Raw genomic sequence first — 18,677 nt, forward strand, 5'->3', positions numbered from 1 at the left:
GCATGGGACACGGTGCAACTGATTCCATCTGGAGGAGTCAAGGCAGGCTTCCTAAAGGAGGTCACATTAAAGCTGGGAGTAAAGCACGAGTAGTTTTCTAGGTAGAGGAAAGGGAAGACAGTTCACCAGGGGAAGTCCAACTCTCATAGGTATGAATTAGAAAAACAGACACAGCTGCAGACCAGGGCTCCAACTTTTTGCATGGAACATGGGCTGAAATTCAGCTCCCAATTCTCTGTTGCAGCCAGGAACCCATGTGCAGTGGACAACCTGAACAGCTGTACAAGGCCAGCACAGATTCAGGCAGAGGGGATCACAGGACAGGCATGAAGAGCAAGGGCTCCGGCCGGGCGCGGTGGCTCACCTGTAATCCCAGCACTTTGGGAGGCCGAGATGGGCGGATCATGAAGTCAGGAGATCGAGACCATCCTGGCTAACACGGTGAAACCCCATCTCTACTAAAAATACAAAAAATTATCTGGGCGTGGTGGCGGGCGCCTGTAGTCCCAGCTACTCGGGAGGCTGAGGCAGGAGAATGGCGTGAACCCGGGAAGGCGGAGCTGGCAGTGAGCCGAGATTGCGCCACTGCACTCCAGCCTGGGTGACAGAGCAAGACTCTGTCTCAAAAAAAAAAAAAAAAAAAAAAAAAAAAAGAGCAAGGGCTCTTGGGAAATGGGGAGGTGCATAGAGTCATGTGTAGAAGGGAGTGCAGCCAGAGGGTGGGAGGGGGGCCACATCAGGCAGGGGTAGCTGAGGCCTTCCCTGAAGGCTACAGGAACTCAGAAGCAGTGCCAGGCTGGGAAAGGATAGGAAATGAGGCCACCCCAGGGGTCCAATCCAAGTGGCAAGACTGGCAGATGTTTTCATGGCACAGGGTCCTAGCAGCTACTTACTCTGCAGGGTTCTGTGTGAAGGGGTGGCCTGTCCCTCCACACCTGTGGGTATATCTTGTCAGGTGGGATGAGAGACTGAGAAAAGAAATAGGACACAAAGTATAGAGAAAGAAAAGTGGGCCCAGGGGACCGGCGCTCAGCGTACCAAGGACCCGCACTGGGACCGGTCTCTTAGTTTCTTCAGTTTTTATTGATTATTATTTTCACTATCTCAGCAAGAAGAATGTGGTAGGAGAGCAGGGTGATAATAGGGAGAAGGTCAGCAAAAAAACGTGAGCAAAAGAATCTGTGTCATAATTGAGTTCAAGGGGAGGTACTATGCCTGGATGTGCACGTAGGCCAGATTTATGTTTCTCTCTGCCCAAACATCTCAGTGGAATAAAGAATAACAAGGCAGCATTGCTGCCAACATGTCTCGCCTCCCGCCATAGGGCGGTTTTTCTCCTATCTCAGAATTCAACAAATGTACAGTCTGGTTTTATACCGAGACATTCAGTTCCCAGGTGCAGGCAGGAGATAGTGGCCTTCCTCTATCTCAACTGCAAGAGGCTTTCCTCTTTTACTAACCCACTTCAGCACAGACCCTTTATGGGTGTTGGGCTGGGGGACGGTCAGATCTTTCTCATCCCACGAGGCCATATTTCAGACTATCACATGGGGAGAAACCTTGGACAATATCCGGCTTTCCAGGACAGAGGTCCCTGCAGCTTTCCGCAGTGCATTGTGCCCCTGGTTTATTGAGACTAGGGAATGGCAATGACTTTTACCAAGCATACTGCCTGTAAACATTTTGTTAACAAGGCATGTCCTGCACAGCCCTAGATCCCTTAAACCTTGATTCCAAGGCCGGGCGCGGTGGCTCACGCCTGTAATCTCAGAACTTTGGGAGGCTGAGGCAGGCGAATCACGAGGTCAGGAGATTGAGACCATCCTGGCTAACACGGTGAAACCCCGTCTCTACTAAAAATACAAAAAATTAGCCGGGTGTAGTGGTGGGCGCCTATAGTCCCAGCTACTCGGGAGGCTGAGGCAGGAGAATGGCATGAACCCGGGAGGCGGAGCTTGCAGTGAGCCGAGATGGCGCCACTGCACTCCAGCCTGGGCGACAGAGTGAGACTCTATCTCAAAAAAAAAAAAAAAACCACCTTCATTCCATACAACACATGTTTTTGTGAGCTCAAGGTTGGGGCAAAGGGGTTGGGGCAAAGTGGCTGGGGCAAAGTTACAGATTAACAGCATCTCAGGGCAAAGCAATTGTTCAGGGTACAGGTCAAGAAGAAATTTCTTCTATCTTCCCTTTCTACATAGATACAGTAACAGTCTGATCTCTCTTTTCCCTACACTGTTCTAAGTACTACCCATTCCATTCAGCAATACAGTTAGGGACAGCCCTACGCAGTGCCGCCTATCAGGACCCTCTCTTATATGGGACACTAAGGGGTGGCACTGGCGTGGCACTGTACAGAGAGCTCAGGTGCCCCAGGGAACAGATAAGCTCTCCCAGGGGCCGGGGAGGCTTCCTGGATGGGCTGACCCTTGAGCAGGGAGGGAAGGGTCTGCGGTCACTGGCCACCACCAGCACCTTTGTTCTCCCAGGCCCTGCATCTGGACTCTCTGCAGCCACCACTGGTACGTCAAGGGCTGCAGCCCCACTGCTGGGGAGAACCCGCTGCCTGGCATTGACTGGCTCCTGAATGACATTTCCTCCAGGAGGTTAAGTGCAATCTCTGCCTGCCGGGTTCAAGCAACTCTCCTGCCCCATTCTCCCTCCCGAGTAGCTGGGATTATAGGCACCCGTCACCACACCTGGCTAATTTTTGTATTTTTAGTAGAGATGGTGTTTCACCATGTTGGCCAGGCTGGTCTTGAACTCCTGATATCAAGTAATCCGCCCAACTTGGCTCCCCAAAGTGCTGGGATTACAGGCATGAGCCACTGCACCTGGCCCCCAGCTAATTTTTAAATTTCTCATGAAATCAGGGGCAGCCTGTTGCCCAGGCTGGTCTCGAACTCCTGGCCTCAAGTGATCCTCCCGCCTTGGCCTCCCAAAGGGCTGGGATTACAGGCATGAGCCCCATGCCATGCTTTGCTTCTTTCTGAAGACCAAGGCACCGCACCTGTACACCTGAATTCCAGGAACAAGAGTGGCTATTCACAATGCTTCCTCTGCACTAAATACTATGTATTGTATTTAAGCCTACCAACTTCATGCTGCATTTCAACAGATTTTTGCTTCAATTCTAACACTGACTGGAGCAAAGGTCTCAAAACCCATGCCAGGTTTGGGAACACCAGTCTCCACGTGGCCCACACTGACAGTACCAATACCACCAATTTTGTGGACATCTGGAGGGGCAGAACCAAGAGCTTGTGAGTTGGTGGTAGGATGCAATCTAGAGCTTCCGAGCAGCGTGGTTCCACAGCATCACCATCTTTACAGGTGACTTTCCATCCCTTGAGCCAAGGCATGTGAGCTCTTGGCTCCCGCCTGTTGTCACCACTCCAACCAGATATTGGCACAAATACTACTATGTCAGAGTTGTAGCCAATTTCTTAATGTAGGTGCTGATTTCGTTAATGATTTCCCCCATCTCTCCTTTTTTTTTTTTTTTTTTTTTTGAGACGGAGTCTCACTCTGTCCTCTGTCGCCCAGGCTGGAGTGCAGTGGCACGATCTCAGCTCACTGCAACCTCTGCCTCCCGGTTTCAAGCAATTCTCTGCCTCAGCCTCCCAAGTAGCTGGGATTACAGGCACCCGCCACCATGCCCAGCTAATTTTTCTATTTTTAGTAGAGACGGGGTTTCACCATCTTGGTCAGGCTGGTCTTGAACTCCTGACTTCCTAATCCACCCACCTCTGCCTCCCAAACTGCTGGGATTACAGGCGTGAGCCACCACGCCCGGCCCCCATCTCTCCTCTTTAGGGTGGCTCATTGGGATCCATTTCGTTAACACCAACAATTAGTTTCACACCCAGCGTGTAAGCCAGAAGGGTGTGCTCACGCGTCTTCCCATTCTTGGAATTACCAGCTTCAAATTCATCAACACCAGCAGCAACAATCAGGACAGCACAATTAGCCTGAGATGTGCCTGTAATCAGGTTTTTGATAAAGTCTCTGCATCCTGGGCCATTGATGATGGTCACATAGTACTTGCTGGTCTCAATTGCCAGCAGGGAGGTATCAGTGGTGATACCACTCTCACGTTCAACTTTCAGCTTACCCAAGACCCAGGTATGCTTGAAGGAGCCCTTTCCCATCTCAGCAGCTTCCTCAAAATTGTCGATGGTTCTTTTGTGGATCCCACCACACTTGTAGATCAGATGGCCAGTAGTGCTGGACTTGCCCAAATCAGATGACGATGTTGAGCTGAGTCTTTTCCCTCCCCTGCTCCCTTTCTTTTGAGATGGAGTCTCACTCTGTTGCCCAGGCTGGAGTGCAGTGGTGTGATTGCAGCTCACTGCAGCCTCAACCTCCTGGGCTGAAGCCATCAGCCAGCTCAGCCCCTGGAGTAGCTGGAATTACAGGCGTGCGCCACCACGCCCAGCTAATTTTTGTATTTTTAGTAGAAACGGGGTTTCACCATGTTGGCCAGGCTGGTCTTGAACTCCTGACCTCAAGTGATCCGCCTGCCTCCACTGCCCAAAATGCTGGGATTACAGGCGTGAACCACCGCGCCAAACCCCCATTTTGGCTTTGATTTAACGATGGTTTTCACGACATCTGTGTTCTGGCAGCAAACCCATCGCAAAAAAGCTCCACTGCCCTACACAGATTCTATTATAAACATCTCCATTCTACAGATGAGAAACTGAGGCTGAGTAGTTAAGGGAAACTCCTACAGCTACTAAGAGTCGTGACTCAGAGCCCATGACACCATCCTGCTTCTCCAGCGTTCTTTGCTTCCTCTACTTTCCAGAAAACATGAATTAGGGAATCCTGTGGAGGGAGACAGGGAAATAATTTGACGTTGTCCTGTACATACTGGACACAATAAGAGTTGGGTGGATGAATGAAAGCAGGGATTTGGGAAGCGGGGAGAAGTCGTTTGGAGGTCTGTGACAAGGGTTTACGCTTGGATAGGGTGGGCTTGATCACCCGGGAGAAATGAGACGAGTGATCACAGCCTTCCCAACCAATCTTTCCAATGACCTGGGTTTACGCTTCACCACAGAGAAGGAACTTTTCAGACGCTCCCTTGGCCGCGCACCCGGGATCGGAACAGCGCTGTCACTTGCGACAAAATCCCTAGGCCAGAGGAAGAAGAGCGCAGGCCTGGGCGAGGCGGCGACGGGCGGAGGCTGGGCCGGAGAGGTGGGTACGGCGAGGAGGTGGAGGCCGGCGCTCCGCTCCGCTCCAGCTCGGTTTCATGTCCCGCCAGGCGAAGGATGACTTCCTGCGGCACTACACAGTGTCGGACCCCAGGACTCACCCCAAGGGCTACACCGAGTACAAAGTAACCGCGCAGGTGAGGTGGGGCCCAGCGCGTACTTTACCCTTTTAACTAGAGGGGCGCCGAGTTTTACCTTAAGGAAAGGCGGTGCAGCCACTGCTACCTTTTTAGACGACAGAAATGGGTTTCCCCTTTAAGGGGAGGTTGCAGTACGAGGCTTAGTTTACATGTTTAACCACCAGGGGGCGGGGTCGTGGGTGAGCGCTGTCTTTTTTAAAAGGGCGTTGACGGCCGTTCCCGGACAGGCAAGGCGTGTATGCCCACGCCCGGAGTGTAGTGTCTGGGCATCAGGCTGTGAATTTCTCTAAATTAACATGAAAACTCTGGTTTAATCCAAATATTAGTACTCCATTCTCGTAGAGTAAGTTTTGTTTATTGGTTTGTTTGATGTTACATAAACTCCCTTTAACGAGTTTAACCATTTTTAATTTTTCAAAAAATAATACTGGTCAGTGGTTGAAAAAAATTCATGCAGCGCAGAAGGACTTAAGGAGTAAGTCGCCATATCAAGGTCACAGCAGGAAGATAGATAGGCTAGAGTTGATATATGAAGCGATAACAACATCATAAGCACAATTTATAGAGAGACATGGAAGAAACCATGACAATAATTAAAAATGAAACAGTAAAACAGGACACCTGTAGAATGATAACAAGAACTGGTAGCAAGGAAGGTCCCCAGGGAAAGGAACTGTGTCACTGGGGACAGGAGTTGGGGGAAGACTTTTTACTGTAAATTTTTTGTACTTTTAGAATTTTCAACCAGGCGACTATTAAGCTGGTGCATTAGTTAACTATAAAAGCAAAGCAGGCACGTAAGGACACTTCCAAAGTGATCTAAGTGCAGAATTTTAGCTATTTAAAATATGCTTTCCCCAAATCGTTTATGTCTTTTCCATGCCTAAAAATAACGCAAATAAGGCCGGGCTCAGTGGCTCATGCCTGTAAATCCCAGCACTTTGGGAGGCTGAGGCAGCAGATTGCTTGAGCTCAGGAGTTCAAGACGAGCCTGGGCAACATAGTGAGACCCCGGATCCATATTAAAATACACACACACACACACAACTTAAAAAAAAAAAAAAGCAAATAAATAGATTGTCCCTGGGAAGATAGACTAGAGGTGGGGTTGGGGTGGGAAGGATGTGGCAAGGAACTGTAACCTTTTATTACAAGTCTTCCCAGTGGCGGCTGGGCGTGGTGGCTCACGCCTGTAATCCCAGCACTTTGGGAGGCCGAGGCGGGCGGATCACGAGGTCAGGAGATCGAGACCATCCTGGCTAACATGGTGAAACCCCATCTCTACTAAAAATACAAAAATTTAGAGGGGTGTGGCAGCGTGTGCCTGTAGTCCCAGCTACTCGGGAGGCTGAGGCAGAAGAATGGAGTGAACCCAGGAGGCGGAGCTTGCAGTGAGCCGAGATTGTGCCACTGCACTCCAGCCTGGGAGACAGAGCGAGACTCCGTCTCAAAAATGTAAATAAATAAATAAATAAATAAATAAATAAATAAATAAAAATAAGTCTTCCCAGTGGCTTTTTTGTGTCGTTGTTTTGTTTTGTTTTTGAGACAGAGTCTCACTGTCGCCCAGACTGGAGTGAAGTGACTCGATCTCAGCTCACTGCAAACTTCCGTCGCCCGTGTTCAGATTCTCCCACCTCAACCTCCCAGGTAGCTGGGACTACAGGCGCGCGTCACCATGCCCAGCTAATATTCGTATTTTTTGGCAGAGATGGGGTTTCACCATGTTAGCCAGGCTGGTCTGGAACTCCTGACCTCAAGTGATCCACTGACCTCAAGTGATCCACCAGCCTCAGCTCCCAAAGTGCTGGGATTACAGGTGTGAGCCACCACACCTGGCCTCCCATTGGCTTTTTAAACCAAGCAACATGCATTACTTTGATATATTTTTATACATATTATATAATGTATTATATATAATAAATATATATAAAATATAAAGCACATAATATATAAATATATATATGTATATATTTTTTGAGACGGAGTCTTGCTCTGTCGCCCAGGCTGGAGTACAGTGGCGTGATCTCAGCTCACTGTAGCCTCCACCTCCTGGGTTCATGCAGTTCTCCTGCTTCAGCCTTCTGAGTAGCTGGGATTATAGGCGTGTGCCACCACACCCGGCTACTTTTTGTGTTTTTAGTACAGACGGGATTTCACTGTGTTGGCCAGGCTGGTCTCGAACTCCTGACCTCAAGTTATCCTCCCACCTCGGCCTCCCCAAGTGCTGGAATTACAGGTGTGAGCCACCGCGCCTGGCCTATATTTTTATTTTATTTTATTTTATTTTATCTTATTTTATTTTATTTTATTTTATTTGCGACGGGGTCTTGCTCTGTCACCCAGGCTGGTGTGCAGTGGCATGATTCATGTCTTACTGCAGCCTCAAGTTCCTGGATTCAATCCATCCTCTTGCCTCAGCCTCCTGAGTAGCTGGGACTACAAGCATGTACCACTACGCCTAGCTTAATTTTTAAATTTTTTGTAGAGACTGGGCGCGGTGACTCATGCCTGTAATCCCAGCACTTTGGGAGGCCAAGGCGGGTGGATCATGAGGTCAAGAGATCGAGACCATTCTGGCCAACATGGTGAAACCCCATCTCTACTAAAAGTACAAAACATAGCTGGGCATGGTGGCGCTCGCCTGTAGTCCCAGCTACTCGGGAGGCTGAGGCAGGAGAATTGCTTGAACCCAGGAGGCAGAGGTTCCAGTGAGCCGAGATCGCACCACTGCACTCCAGCCTGGTGACAGAGTGAGACTCCATCTCAAAAAAAAAAAAAAAAAATTTGTTTTTGTAGAGACAGAGTTTTGCCATGTTGCCCAGGCTGGTCTCAAACTCCTGGCCTCAAGCAATCCTCCCATTTTGGCCTTCCAAAGTGTTAGGATTACAGGCCACCATGACCCACCGTACCTGGCCTATAATTTTTTTTTTTTTTTTTTTTGAGATGGAGTCTCACTGTGTTGCCAGGCTGGAGTGCAGTGGCATGATCTCAGCTCACTGCAACCTCTGCCTCCCGGGTTCAAGTGATTCTCCTGCCTCAGCCTCCCAAGTAGCTGGGACTACAGGTGCTTGCCACCACGCCTGGCTAATTTTTGTATTTTTAGTAGAGACAGGATTTCACCATGTTGGCTAGGCTGGTCTCGAACTCCTGACCTCAAGTGATTCTCCCACCTCGGCCTCCCAAAGTGCTGGGATTACAGGCGTGAGACACCACACCTGGCCACTCAATGGCTTTTAAATAGTTTCTTTTACCAGAATATTTTAGGCAAGTCTCTGTTGTCAAAAGCGAAGTCCAGGGTTTTAGTCCCAGCCGTCTTTCTTACTTAGTGTGTGGTCTTCTATGGCCACACCTCTCAGAGCCTCCATTTCCTCATCTCTTAAGTGGGCATGTCAATTATGTCTGCCTCAGTGGGATCTAGGATAAGAAATAGATGTTTTTATTTATTTATTTAGTGTGTGAGAGACAGGGTCTCACTCTCTCCGGGCTGGAGTGCAGTGGTGTGATCTCAGCTCACTGCAACCTCTGCTTAACATGCTCAAGTGATCCTCCCACCTCAGCCTTCTAAGTAGCTGGGACTACAGGTGTGCCATGCCACCACACCCAGCTAATTTTTTGTATTTTTTGCAGATACTGGGTGTCACTATGTTGCCCAGGCTGGCCTCAAACTCCTGGACTTAAGTGATCTGCCCACCTGGGCCCCCTAAAGTGCTGGCATTACAGGTGTGAGCCACTGTGCCTGGCATAGGAGATGTTATTAAACTGTCAAGTACCCTAAACCACAGGACATTATTTTAAAATTATTATGAACATAACGATGAAAACCGAATCTTGTTTTCACCTCAGACCCAAGTCTGCCCTTCCAGGGACTTCAACTCCAGTGATGGTTTCTTCTGTGTCCAGGGCACTGAAGCGCAGGACCTTCTCCCGCAGGGAAGGAGGTTCCTGAGGCAGAACTTCCCTTCTTTGGAGACTTGGGGTTCTTTGGTTTCAGAAGGAGATGGAGGGACTTGGTCTGTTCAAGGAACTGGGATAAAAATTGGGCTGATGGCCGGGTGCTCACGCTTGTAATCCCAGCACTTTGGGAGGCTGAGGCGGGCGGATCACTTGAGGTCACGAGTTCCAGACCAGCTTGGCCAACATGGTGAAACCCCATCTCTACTAAAAATACAAACATTAGCAGGCGTGGTGGTGCATGTCTGTAGTCCCAGCTTCTTGGGAGGCTGAGGTAGGAAAATCGCTTGAACCCTGAAGGCAGAGGTGGCAGTGAGCTGAGAGTGTGCCACTGCACTCCAGCCTGGGTGACAGAGCGAGACTCCATCTCAAAAAAAAAAAAGTTGGGCTGAGGTTGGAGCAGTCCAAATGGGCCTTTAGGGGTCCTCCTATTTGATAGATGGAGAAACTGAGGTACATAGTAGGAAAAGTTGCTAAAATTACAAGCGAAGGCTTAAAGCCAGGGTGCCTTGATGCCAGAGGCCAATGGCCAAAGGCCACTGCCCCGTGAGGGGGACTAGGAGGCACCTGGGGCATTACAGGGTGAGAGGGTGTCAGATGGCAGTCTCTGGTCTCAACCAGCTCTTGCCTTTCTTTCTCAGTTCATCTCAAAGAAGGACCCAGAGGATGTCAAAGAGGTGAGGCTCCTGGGAGGAAGAGGGACTGTTCTGCAGTTCCAGATCTGGAAACTGTCAAGGGGCAGCTGGTAACTCTGCTTGGACATCGGCCCTCCTTCCTCCCTGTCCCTGGGCGAGGGGCTGCTGCAGCTGCTTCCTGATCCTCACACCCGCTGGGGGCAGGCTGGGCATGGGGGCGGCTGCCTCCCACCATTGCTGGTTCTGGGCAAGTCTCATGTCCCTCGTAGGTGGTGGTCTGGAAGCGGTACAGCGACTTCCGCAAGCTGCATGGAGACCTGGCCTACACCCACCGCAACCTCTTCCGCCGCCTCGAGGAGTTCCCTGCTTTCCCCCGGGCCCAGGTGTTTGGTGAGTGTTAGATTGGGGCACTCGGGCCAAAGATGGAGGGAGCATTGGGCAAAAGGGGACCTCCGCCAGTGGGGGCTGGATAGAGAGGGCCTGAAACCCTGGGCAGAGACATGTTTGGAAGGGCCCTTAGAGATGACCTCATTTGACAGATGGGGAAACTGAGGCTCAGAGTAGCCTAACCCTTACTATGTATTTCACCTTTTAACATTCCTGTTGGGCCGGGCGTGTGGCTCATGCCTGTAATCCTAGCACTTTGGGAGGCCGAGGCAAAACTCCATCTCAAAGAAAAAAAAATCCTGTCTTTATCAGCTCCATTTTATTTTCCTTTTTCTTTTTTGTTGTTGTTGACAGCCTCACTTTGTCACCCAGGCTGGAGTACAGTGGCGCTGCCTTGGCTCACTGCAACCTCCACCTTCCAGGTTCAAGGGATTCTCTTGCATCAGTCTCCCCAGTAGCTGGGATAACAGGTGTGCACCACCACGCCTGGCTAATTTTTGTATTTTTAGTAGAGACAGAGTTTCATCATATTGGCCAGGCTGGTCTTGAACTCCTGACCTCAGCTGACCTGCCTGCCTCGGCTTCCCAAAGTGCTGGGATTACAGGCGTGAGACACTGCACCCAGCCCATCTCAATACTTAGTATATTGATTACATGTTGCAATGAGAATATTTGGGATATATTGGGTTAAATAAAATATTAAAATTAACTTGTGGCTAGGTGTGATGGCTCACACCTGTAATCCCAGCACTTTGGGAGGCCGAGGCAAGCGAATCACGAGATCAGGAGTTTGAGACCAGCCTGGCCAACGTGGTGAAACCGCGTCCCTACTAAAAATACAAATAATTAGCTGAGTGTAGTGGCGAGTGCTTGTAATCTCAGCTACTCAGGAGGCTGAGGCAGGAGAATCGCTTGAACCCGGGAGGCAGAGGTTGCAGTGAGCCAAGATTGTGCCATTGCACTCCAGCCCAGGCGACAGAGTGAGACTCCGTCTCAAAAAAAAAAAAAAAAAAAAAAAAATTGTTTCTTTTTTCCTTTTATTTAATGTAGCTGCTAGAAAATTTAAAATTGCATATGTAGCTCATATCTGTATTAGACAGTGCTGACCAGTTGCTTGGGTCTGCGTACTCATGTGAGATGTTCTTTTTTGTTATTGGTTTTTGTTTTTGTTTTTTGAGAGAGAGTCTCACTCTGTCGCCCAGGCTGGAGTCCAGTGGCATGATATCAGCTCACTGCAAACTCTGCCTCCCAGGTTTGAGCAATTCTCCTGCCTCAGCCTCCCAAATAGCCAAGTAGCCTCCCAAATAGTGTGCGCCACCACACCTAATTTTTTTTATTTTTAGTAGAGACAGGGTTTCACCATGTTGGCCAGGCTGGTCTCGAACTCCTAACCTCAAGTGATCCACCTGCCTTGGCCTCCCAAAACGCTGGGATTATAGGTGTGAGCCACCGTGCCTGGCCGAGATGTTCTTTTGAAGCAAGGTAAAGGATTGCTGCTGTCAGGTTATGCCAGGCCAGTGGGGAAGTACCACAGACTGGCCGCACAGTAACTGGACCAGAGTTAGCCTGCTCTGCAAAATACCTAGGACAGAGCAGTGAAACTGTGGCTCGCACCTGTAATCTCAGTGCTTTGGGAAGCCAAGGCAAGGTAATCACTTGAGCTCAGGAGTTCAAGACCAGCCTGGGCAACATGGTAAAACCCCATCTCTACAAAAAATACAAAAATTAGCCAGGCATGATGGTGTGCACCTATAGTCCCAGCTACCTGGGAGGCTGAGACGGGAGGGCGGCTTGATCCCAGGAGGCAGAGGTTGCAGTGAGCTGAGATCGTGCCACTGCACACCAGCCTGGGTAACACAGCCAGTCCTTTTCTCAAAAAATAAATGGGGGCTCCTTGCTTTGTGACCTTGGGCAAGTCACTTTCCCTCTCTGAGCCTTACTTTTCTCATTAGATCAAAGCCATCAGAAATGCTTTTGTTTCTTGTTAACTGCCTAGCTCCCCCTGGGTAGGATATGATATTCACAAGGGCAGAGACTGGTTCCTCCCCTGTTCACCTTCTGAGTCTAGCATATAGTAGGTGCTCAGTAAACATCTGGCAAATGAATGAATAGGGAAATTGATCCCTCCTGGAAGCCCCTACCTCACCCCAGGAGGAGCCAGGGCAGATTGCTGGGAGAATGGGTAGGAGGGCAGTGAGTTGCTCAGAGCATCTCAGGCAGGACCAGGAAAAGTGGCCTTGGGGCAGAAGCCCCTGTGGGTCACCGCCACTCTCCCCTGTTCCTTGTCCTGGGGGCTGTAGGCCGGTTTGAAGCCTCAGTGATCGAGGAGCGGCGAAAGGGGGCAGAGGACCTGCTTCGCTTCACTGTGCACATACCTGCGCTCAACAACAGCCCCCAGCTCAAGGAGTTCTTCCGGGTATGTGCACCTTCCACCTTCCCAGAACTTGGGCCACTTACAGACCCACCAGATTGCACCCCATGACTCCCCATGTCTGATCTTTCTGTCCTGCAGGGTGGGGAGGTAACCCGACCCTTGGAGGTGTCCAGGGACCTGCACATCCTGCCACCCCCTCTGATCCCCACCCCACCCCCTGATGACCCCCGGCTACCCCAACTGCTCCCTGCAGAAAGGAGGGGCCTCGAGGAATTGGAGGTGCCAGGTACATCGGGGTGGGAGGAGGGAACCAGGGCTGGAGGGTGCAGAGTGGGGAGGGGGGCCACACTCCCTCCTCAGTGATCTTACTGAGAAATGTGTGTGTGTCCCAGGTCTATCACTTAACTGGCTGAGGAACTTTGGGCAGGTCCTTTTCCTTCTCTGTGCTACAGTTTCTTAATCTGTAAAATGGGCACAAACCCTAATAACAGGCTTGTCTATGCCCATGGTTGCTGCAAGGGTTTAAGGAGAGAGTAATTCTATTTTGAAAGCTGAGAAATAAACGCAGGTATTCATGACCCCAATTATCTCTTCCTCAGTGGACCCCCCACCATCCAGCCCTGCCCAGGAGGCCCTGGATCTCCTCTTTAACTGTGAGAGCACCGAGGAGGCGTCTGGTTCCCCTGCCCGAGGCCCCCTCACCGAGGCTGAGCTTGCCCTCTTCGACCCCTTCTCCAAGGAAGGTAATGAGCTGGGACAGCCGGGAAGGAGCCAGGGCAGGACGTCCTTGGGACAGGGAGGAGGGCAGAGCCCCACTAGCCTGCTCAGTGCCTGCGCAGATCAGGGAAAGACGTCTCCTCAGCAGTGCTGCCCTGTGGGCCAATAGCAGCTTCAATGAGAATTAAAAGCCCTGTGCCAGGGCACGTGGTGTAGTGTGCTGGATGCACCTGTGCAACAAGTAGCCACGAGGAAGGAAAGGAGGCACTTCCCATGTTGGGGCCATCTCACTGAGAAGGCTTTGGAAACAGCCAGGTCACGCTGCTCTGGGACATTTAAGTTCCTTCCCTGCAAGCTCGTGGTGGGATTTCCTGACTGGCCAGGGTCTGGCTGCAGATCCTGAAGGCAAGAGGCCTGCTGGTCAATGGGAGTGAGTCCTTAGCTCAAAGGGCAGCTGCAAAGGGAAATCCCTCTGGGGGTCTGGAGCCACTGGCATTTGGGGATGCTGGAGGTAGAAGGGCCCCCCCGATGGAGGTCAGGGTCCTGGGCACCTTCTTGCTGTGAGATCCTGGGACTCGACAGTCCCAAGCTCTGAGACACTGGAGTTTTTCATTCTAAAATTTGCCAACGCCTGGCACATTGGCTCACACCTGTAATCTCAACACTTTGGGAGGCTGAGGCAGGAAAGATTGCTTGAGCCCAGGAATTCAAGACCAGCCTGGGCAATATAGCAAGAGTCCATGTCTGTTATTCTTTTTCTTTTTTTGAGACAGAGTCTCACTTTGTCGCAGTCTGGAGTACAGTGGCGCAATCTCTGCTCACTGCAACCTCCCAGGTTCAAGCGATTCTCCTGCCTCAGCCTCCCGAGTAGCCGCGACTACAGGCGCGCACCATGGTGCCTGGCTAATTTTGTATTTTTAGTTGAGATGGGATTTTTCCATGTTGGTCAGGCTGGTCTCAAACTCCCGACCTCAGGTGGTGCGCCTGACTCAGCCTCTGAAAGTGCTGGGATTACGGATGTGAGCCACCGCGCTTGGCCCTTTTTTTTTTTTTTTTTTTTTGAGATCGAATCTTGCTCTGGATTGCCCAGGCTGGAGTGCAGTGGCGCGATCTCAGCTCACTCCCACCTCCACCTCCCGGATTCAAGCGATTCTCCTGCCTCAGCCTCCTGAGTGGCTGGGACTACAGGTGCGCGCCACCATGCCTGGCTAATTTTTGTATTTTGAGTAGAGACAGGGTTGCACCATTTTGGTCAGGCTGGTCTCAAACTCCTGACCCTCAAGTGATCCACCTTCCTCCGCCTCCCAGAGTGCTGAGATTACGGGCGTGAGCCAAAGTGCCCTGCCTCTTTCACTTTTCTTGTTCTGCCTCCTCCCGTTCCTGCTCCTGCCTCTCCAGGGTTGGGGAGTGGGAAGAAGGAATGGGAGGGAAAGGCAGTGTTGGTGTCACAGGGCTGTTATGCCTGGCCTCTGGGTGGCAGGCATCCAAGTGCTCTGTTCTTGTGCCAGCTGAGTCCCTGCTGGGCAGCTAGCTGCCTGGGCAGGAGCTTTTCTATTTTTTTTCCTCTCCTTTTTTATTTTTTTATTTTTATTTATTTATTTTTTGAGACAGAGTCTGGCTCTGTCACCAGGCTAGAGGGCAGTGGTGCGATCATGGCTCACTGCAGCCTCCAACTCCTAGGCTTAAGCGATCCTCCCACCTCAGCCTCCCAAATAGCTGGGACAGGACCACAGGCATGCACCATCACGCCCAGTTAAGTTTTTGATTTTTTGTAGAGATGAGATCTCACTATGTTGCCCAGGCTGGTCTCAAGCTCCTGGACTCAAGTAGTCCTCCCACCTCAGCCTCCCAAAGTGCTGGATCATAGGCATGAGTGACTGTGTCCAGCCAGGATCTTTTCAAGACCCTTCACAGACAGCTCCAATGAGACATTCACTCAGCCCATGGGAAAAGTCCCCAAAGCCTGGAACTGCAGTGTGCTCAGACACTGCCTTATTTCCCTACCCTGCCATGGTGGACACCTCCAACAGGCCTCTCACCACCAGAATTCTCGAGGCAAGGAGTGGGCACCTGTGTCTCCCTTCTTCACAGCAAACTCCTTAACTCGAGTGTGCAGGTGTCCCAGGCACTCTTCTGCTCTCTGCTCCCTGAGCAATACATGGAGGGCTGTAGGCCCAGCCAGGAGGTGCCTTCTCCCTCCTGCAGGAGGCCCGGACTTCTCAGGGCTCTCATGGAACTCACAGGGATGGGGTTAGAGAGGCGCCCACCTTTTCCCTCTGCAGGATGATAGGGTATCATGATGCTCCCTGCCCCCGCACCTTCCCCTCAGAGGCCTTTCCACCAAAGGTGCACCAGATTTCCAGTCGCCTCGTGTGTAAGCTGCAGGTAGGATGTCCGACCCCCTTTTAGCCAGTCCAGGGGGATATAATGAGCCTTTACCTGGGAAATGTGAGGACACCTGTCATTCACTGTCTTTACATTTGGGGGCCTCAGCTGAAACTGCAAGGCTTCAGAAAACCCCTGAGATTCTCTAAGTCTCCTATTCTAAGATTATTCCAAGTCTTGGAGCATTTCTACCCTCAGCCTGGTGGTGGTGGCCTAGCATCCTTCAGGGAAACTTTCTGGAGGGGATTTTTGGATTTCTAGGTCAACTGGAGTCAAGAGGGAAATAGGACCAGTGACCCAGAGCTTACAAACTAGAGTGTGTACCTAAAGACATAATTAGGAAGGTAAGGCTGTTTTTACAGAAGCACGTGAACCCTATCGATCAAATAGCTCATGGCTAGTTTTTGATCCACAGACGACTTCTGGATTGCTCTGGCATTGGTCCCCTCTACTGGGGACAGGCTGATACCCTGATGGACAAAAGAGGTCTTGGGGTTGGGCAGAGGGCCTGGGAAAGGAAGGGCCAGTCTGGTCCGAGTCCTCCCTTTCTAACTGCAGAAGGCGCAGCTCCCAGCCCCACCCATGTGGCTGAGCTGGCAACGACGGAGGTGGAGTCTGCAAGGCTGGACCAGGAACCCTGGGAGCCAGGAGGGCAGGAGGAGGAAGAGGACGGGGAAGGAGGGCCCACCCCTGCCTACCTAAGCCAGGCCACAGAGCTCATCACCCAGGCCCTGCGGGATGAGAAGGCAGGCGCTTACGCTGCTGCGCTCCAGGGCTATCGAGACGGCGTGCATGTCTTGCTTCAGGGAGTCCCCAGTGAGTAGGGACTGAGGGTGGAGGGTCAGGCCTGGGTCCCAGGTGGGGCAGTGATGAAAGGAGCAAAAAAACAAGCAAATCACGGATCAGGAGCCCTTTTACTCCTCACTGACCAGCTGTGTAACCTGGGCAGATTTTTGTTTCTGTTTTTTTTGTTGTTGTTTTTATTGTTTTTTTTAACCTCTTGTGGCCTCAGTTTTCTTTTTTCTTTCTCTTTTTTTTTTTTTTTTTTTTGAGACAGAGTCTTGCTCTTGTTGCAGGCTGGAGTGCACAATCTCGGCTCACTGCAACCTCTGCCCCCCAGGTTCAAGTGATTCTACTGCCTCAGCCTCCCGACTAGCTGGGATTACAGGTGCCCACCACCATGCCTGGCTAATTTTTGAATTTTTATTTATTTTATTTTTTTATTTTTTGAGACAGAGTCTCGCTCTGTCGCCCAGGCTGGAGTGCAGTGGCACAATCTTGGCTCACTGCAACCTCCACCTCCCAGGTTCAAGCCATTCTCCTGCCTCAGCCTCCTGAGTAGCTGGGATTACAGGCACGTGCCACCACACCCAGTGAATTTTTGTAGTTTTAGTAGAGATGGGCTTTCACCATGTTGGTCAGGCTGGTCTCGAACCCCTGACCTCGTGATCCACCCACCTCGGCCTCCCAAAGTGCTGGGATTACAGGCGTGAGCCACCGCGCCCGGCATGGCCTCAGTTTTCTTATTTGTAGAATGAGGAGAATGGATGCTGGGCCCCAGAGAGGAGGGAAAAGCACATGGTGATGCTCTTTGAATTGTAAAGGACCCGACCAGGGGTTCTGACCAGACCAGTGGTGCCCAGGTGCCTCAGCTGAGCATTCTCTCTCCACAGGTGATCCATTGCCTGCCCGCCAGGAAGGTGTGAAGAAGAAGGCAGCTGAGTACCTGAAGCGGGCAGAGGAGATCCTGCGCCTGCACCTGTCTCAACTCCCACCCTAACAGGGAGTGGGCCCTTCCCTGGGACTCTTGCTCCTGCACTGCCAGCCCCTTCTCCTCTCCCCAGGGCCTGGCCCTACCTCCTGGTCTTGTAATTACAGGAGCCATTTCTGTAGGTAACTGGACCAAGAATGAGAAATATAATGAATTATTAGCCCCCTGATTACACCTGCCACCTTGGAATCAAGGACTCACACTTCTGACCCTGCCTGTCTTTTTGGGTTTTTTTTGAGTTGGAGTCTCGCTGTGTCGCCCAGACTGGAGTGCAGTGGTGGGATCGCGGCTCACTGCAACCTCCACCTCCCAGGTTCAAGCAATTCTCCTGTCTCAGCCTCCCCAGTAGCTGAGATTGCGGGCACATGCCACCACGCCCAGCTAATATTTTGTATTTTTAGTAGGGACGGGGTTACACCATGTTGGCCAGGCTGGTCTCGAACTCCTGACCTCAAGTGATCCACCCGCCTCAGTCCCCCAAAGTGCTAAGATTACAGGCATGAGTCACTACGCCCGGCCCATATCTGTCTGTCTTGATGTGTGAACAGCAGCTGTGGTCATTAAACCATTAGTTTACCCCTCTAGAACTGGGGTCTGCAAACTCCCACCTGCAGCCAAATCTGGCCCACCTCCTTTTTAATGTAAGGCCTGTGAGAGTGGTTTTTACATTTTTTTAATGATTAAAAAAATCAAAATAATATTCTGTGACAATGACAGGTGAAATTTATATGTGACAAGTGAAAATTATATGAAATTCAAGAGTCTATAAATAAAATTTGTTGGAACACAACCAGGCTAATTCATTTAGTATTGTGATGGCTGCTTTCGCACTACACTGGCAGTTGAACAGTTGCGGAGTTGAGTCTTTGCCGCCTGCAAATCCCAAAACATTTACAACCTGGCCCTTTGCAGAAAACATTTGCTGGCCCCTGAGCTAGAAAATAGGGAGCATAGTCTCCAGGGAAATAGAGGACAAGCCGATGGAGCCGGTTTATTGGGTGGAAGGGACGAAGGAGAGGAACCCAAAGCCCGGGTACCTGTCTCAGAGGCCCCAAAGCCAAATCCTGATTGCTCAGCGGGTTGGAAGGCGTG

The 18,677-nt window shown here is 50.9% G+C and overlaps 1 protein-coding gene across 1 annotated transcript; it reads left to right on the forward strand.

Moving 5' to 3' along the window:
• Positions 1 to 230: 230 nt before the first annotated feature.
• SNX15 (sorting nexin 15) lies at positions 231 to 18,375 on the forward strand. Its single transcript, XM_019036025.3, has 9 exons — positions 231 to 441; positions 5,066 to 5,359; positions 9,958 to 9,993; positions 10,221 to 10,341; positions 12,639 to 12,754; positions 12,851 to 12,998; positions 13,312 to 13,455; positions 16,373 to 16,630; positions 17,488 to 18,375. Exons 2-9 carry the CDS (start codon positions 5,261 to 5,263, stop codon positions 17,592 to 17,594), a joined length of 1,029 nt encoding a protein of 342 aa, XP_018891570.1. The 5' UTR covers positions 231 to 441; positions 5,066 to 5,260; the 3' UTR covers positions 17,595 to 18,375.
• The last annotated feature ends 302 nt before the right edge of the window (positions 18,376 to 18,677 follow it).

This window comes from Gorilla gorilla, chromosome 9, assembly GCF_029281585.2.
Source record: "Gorilla gorilla gorilla isolate KB3781 chromosome 9, NHGRI_mGorGor1-v2.1_pri, whole genome shotgun sequence".
NCBI classification, from domain to species: Eukaryota; Metazoa; Chordata; class Mammalia; order Primates; family Hominidae; genus Gorilla; species Gorilla gorilla.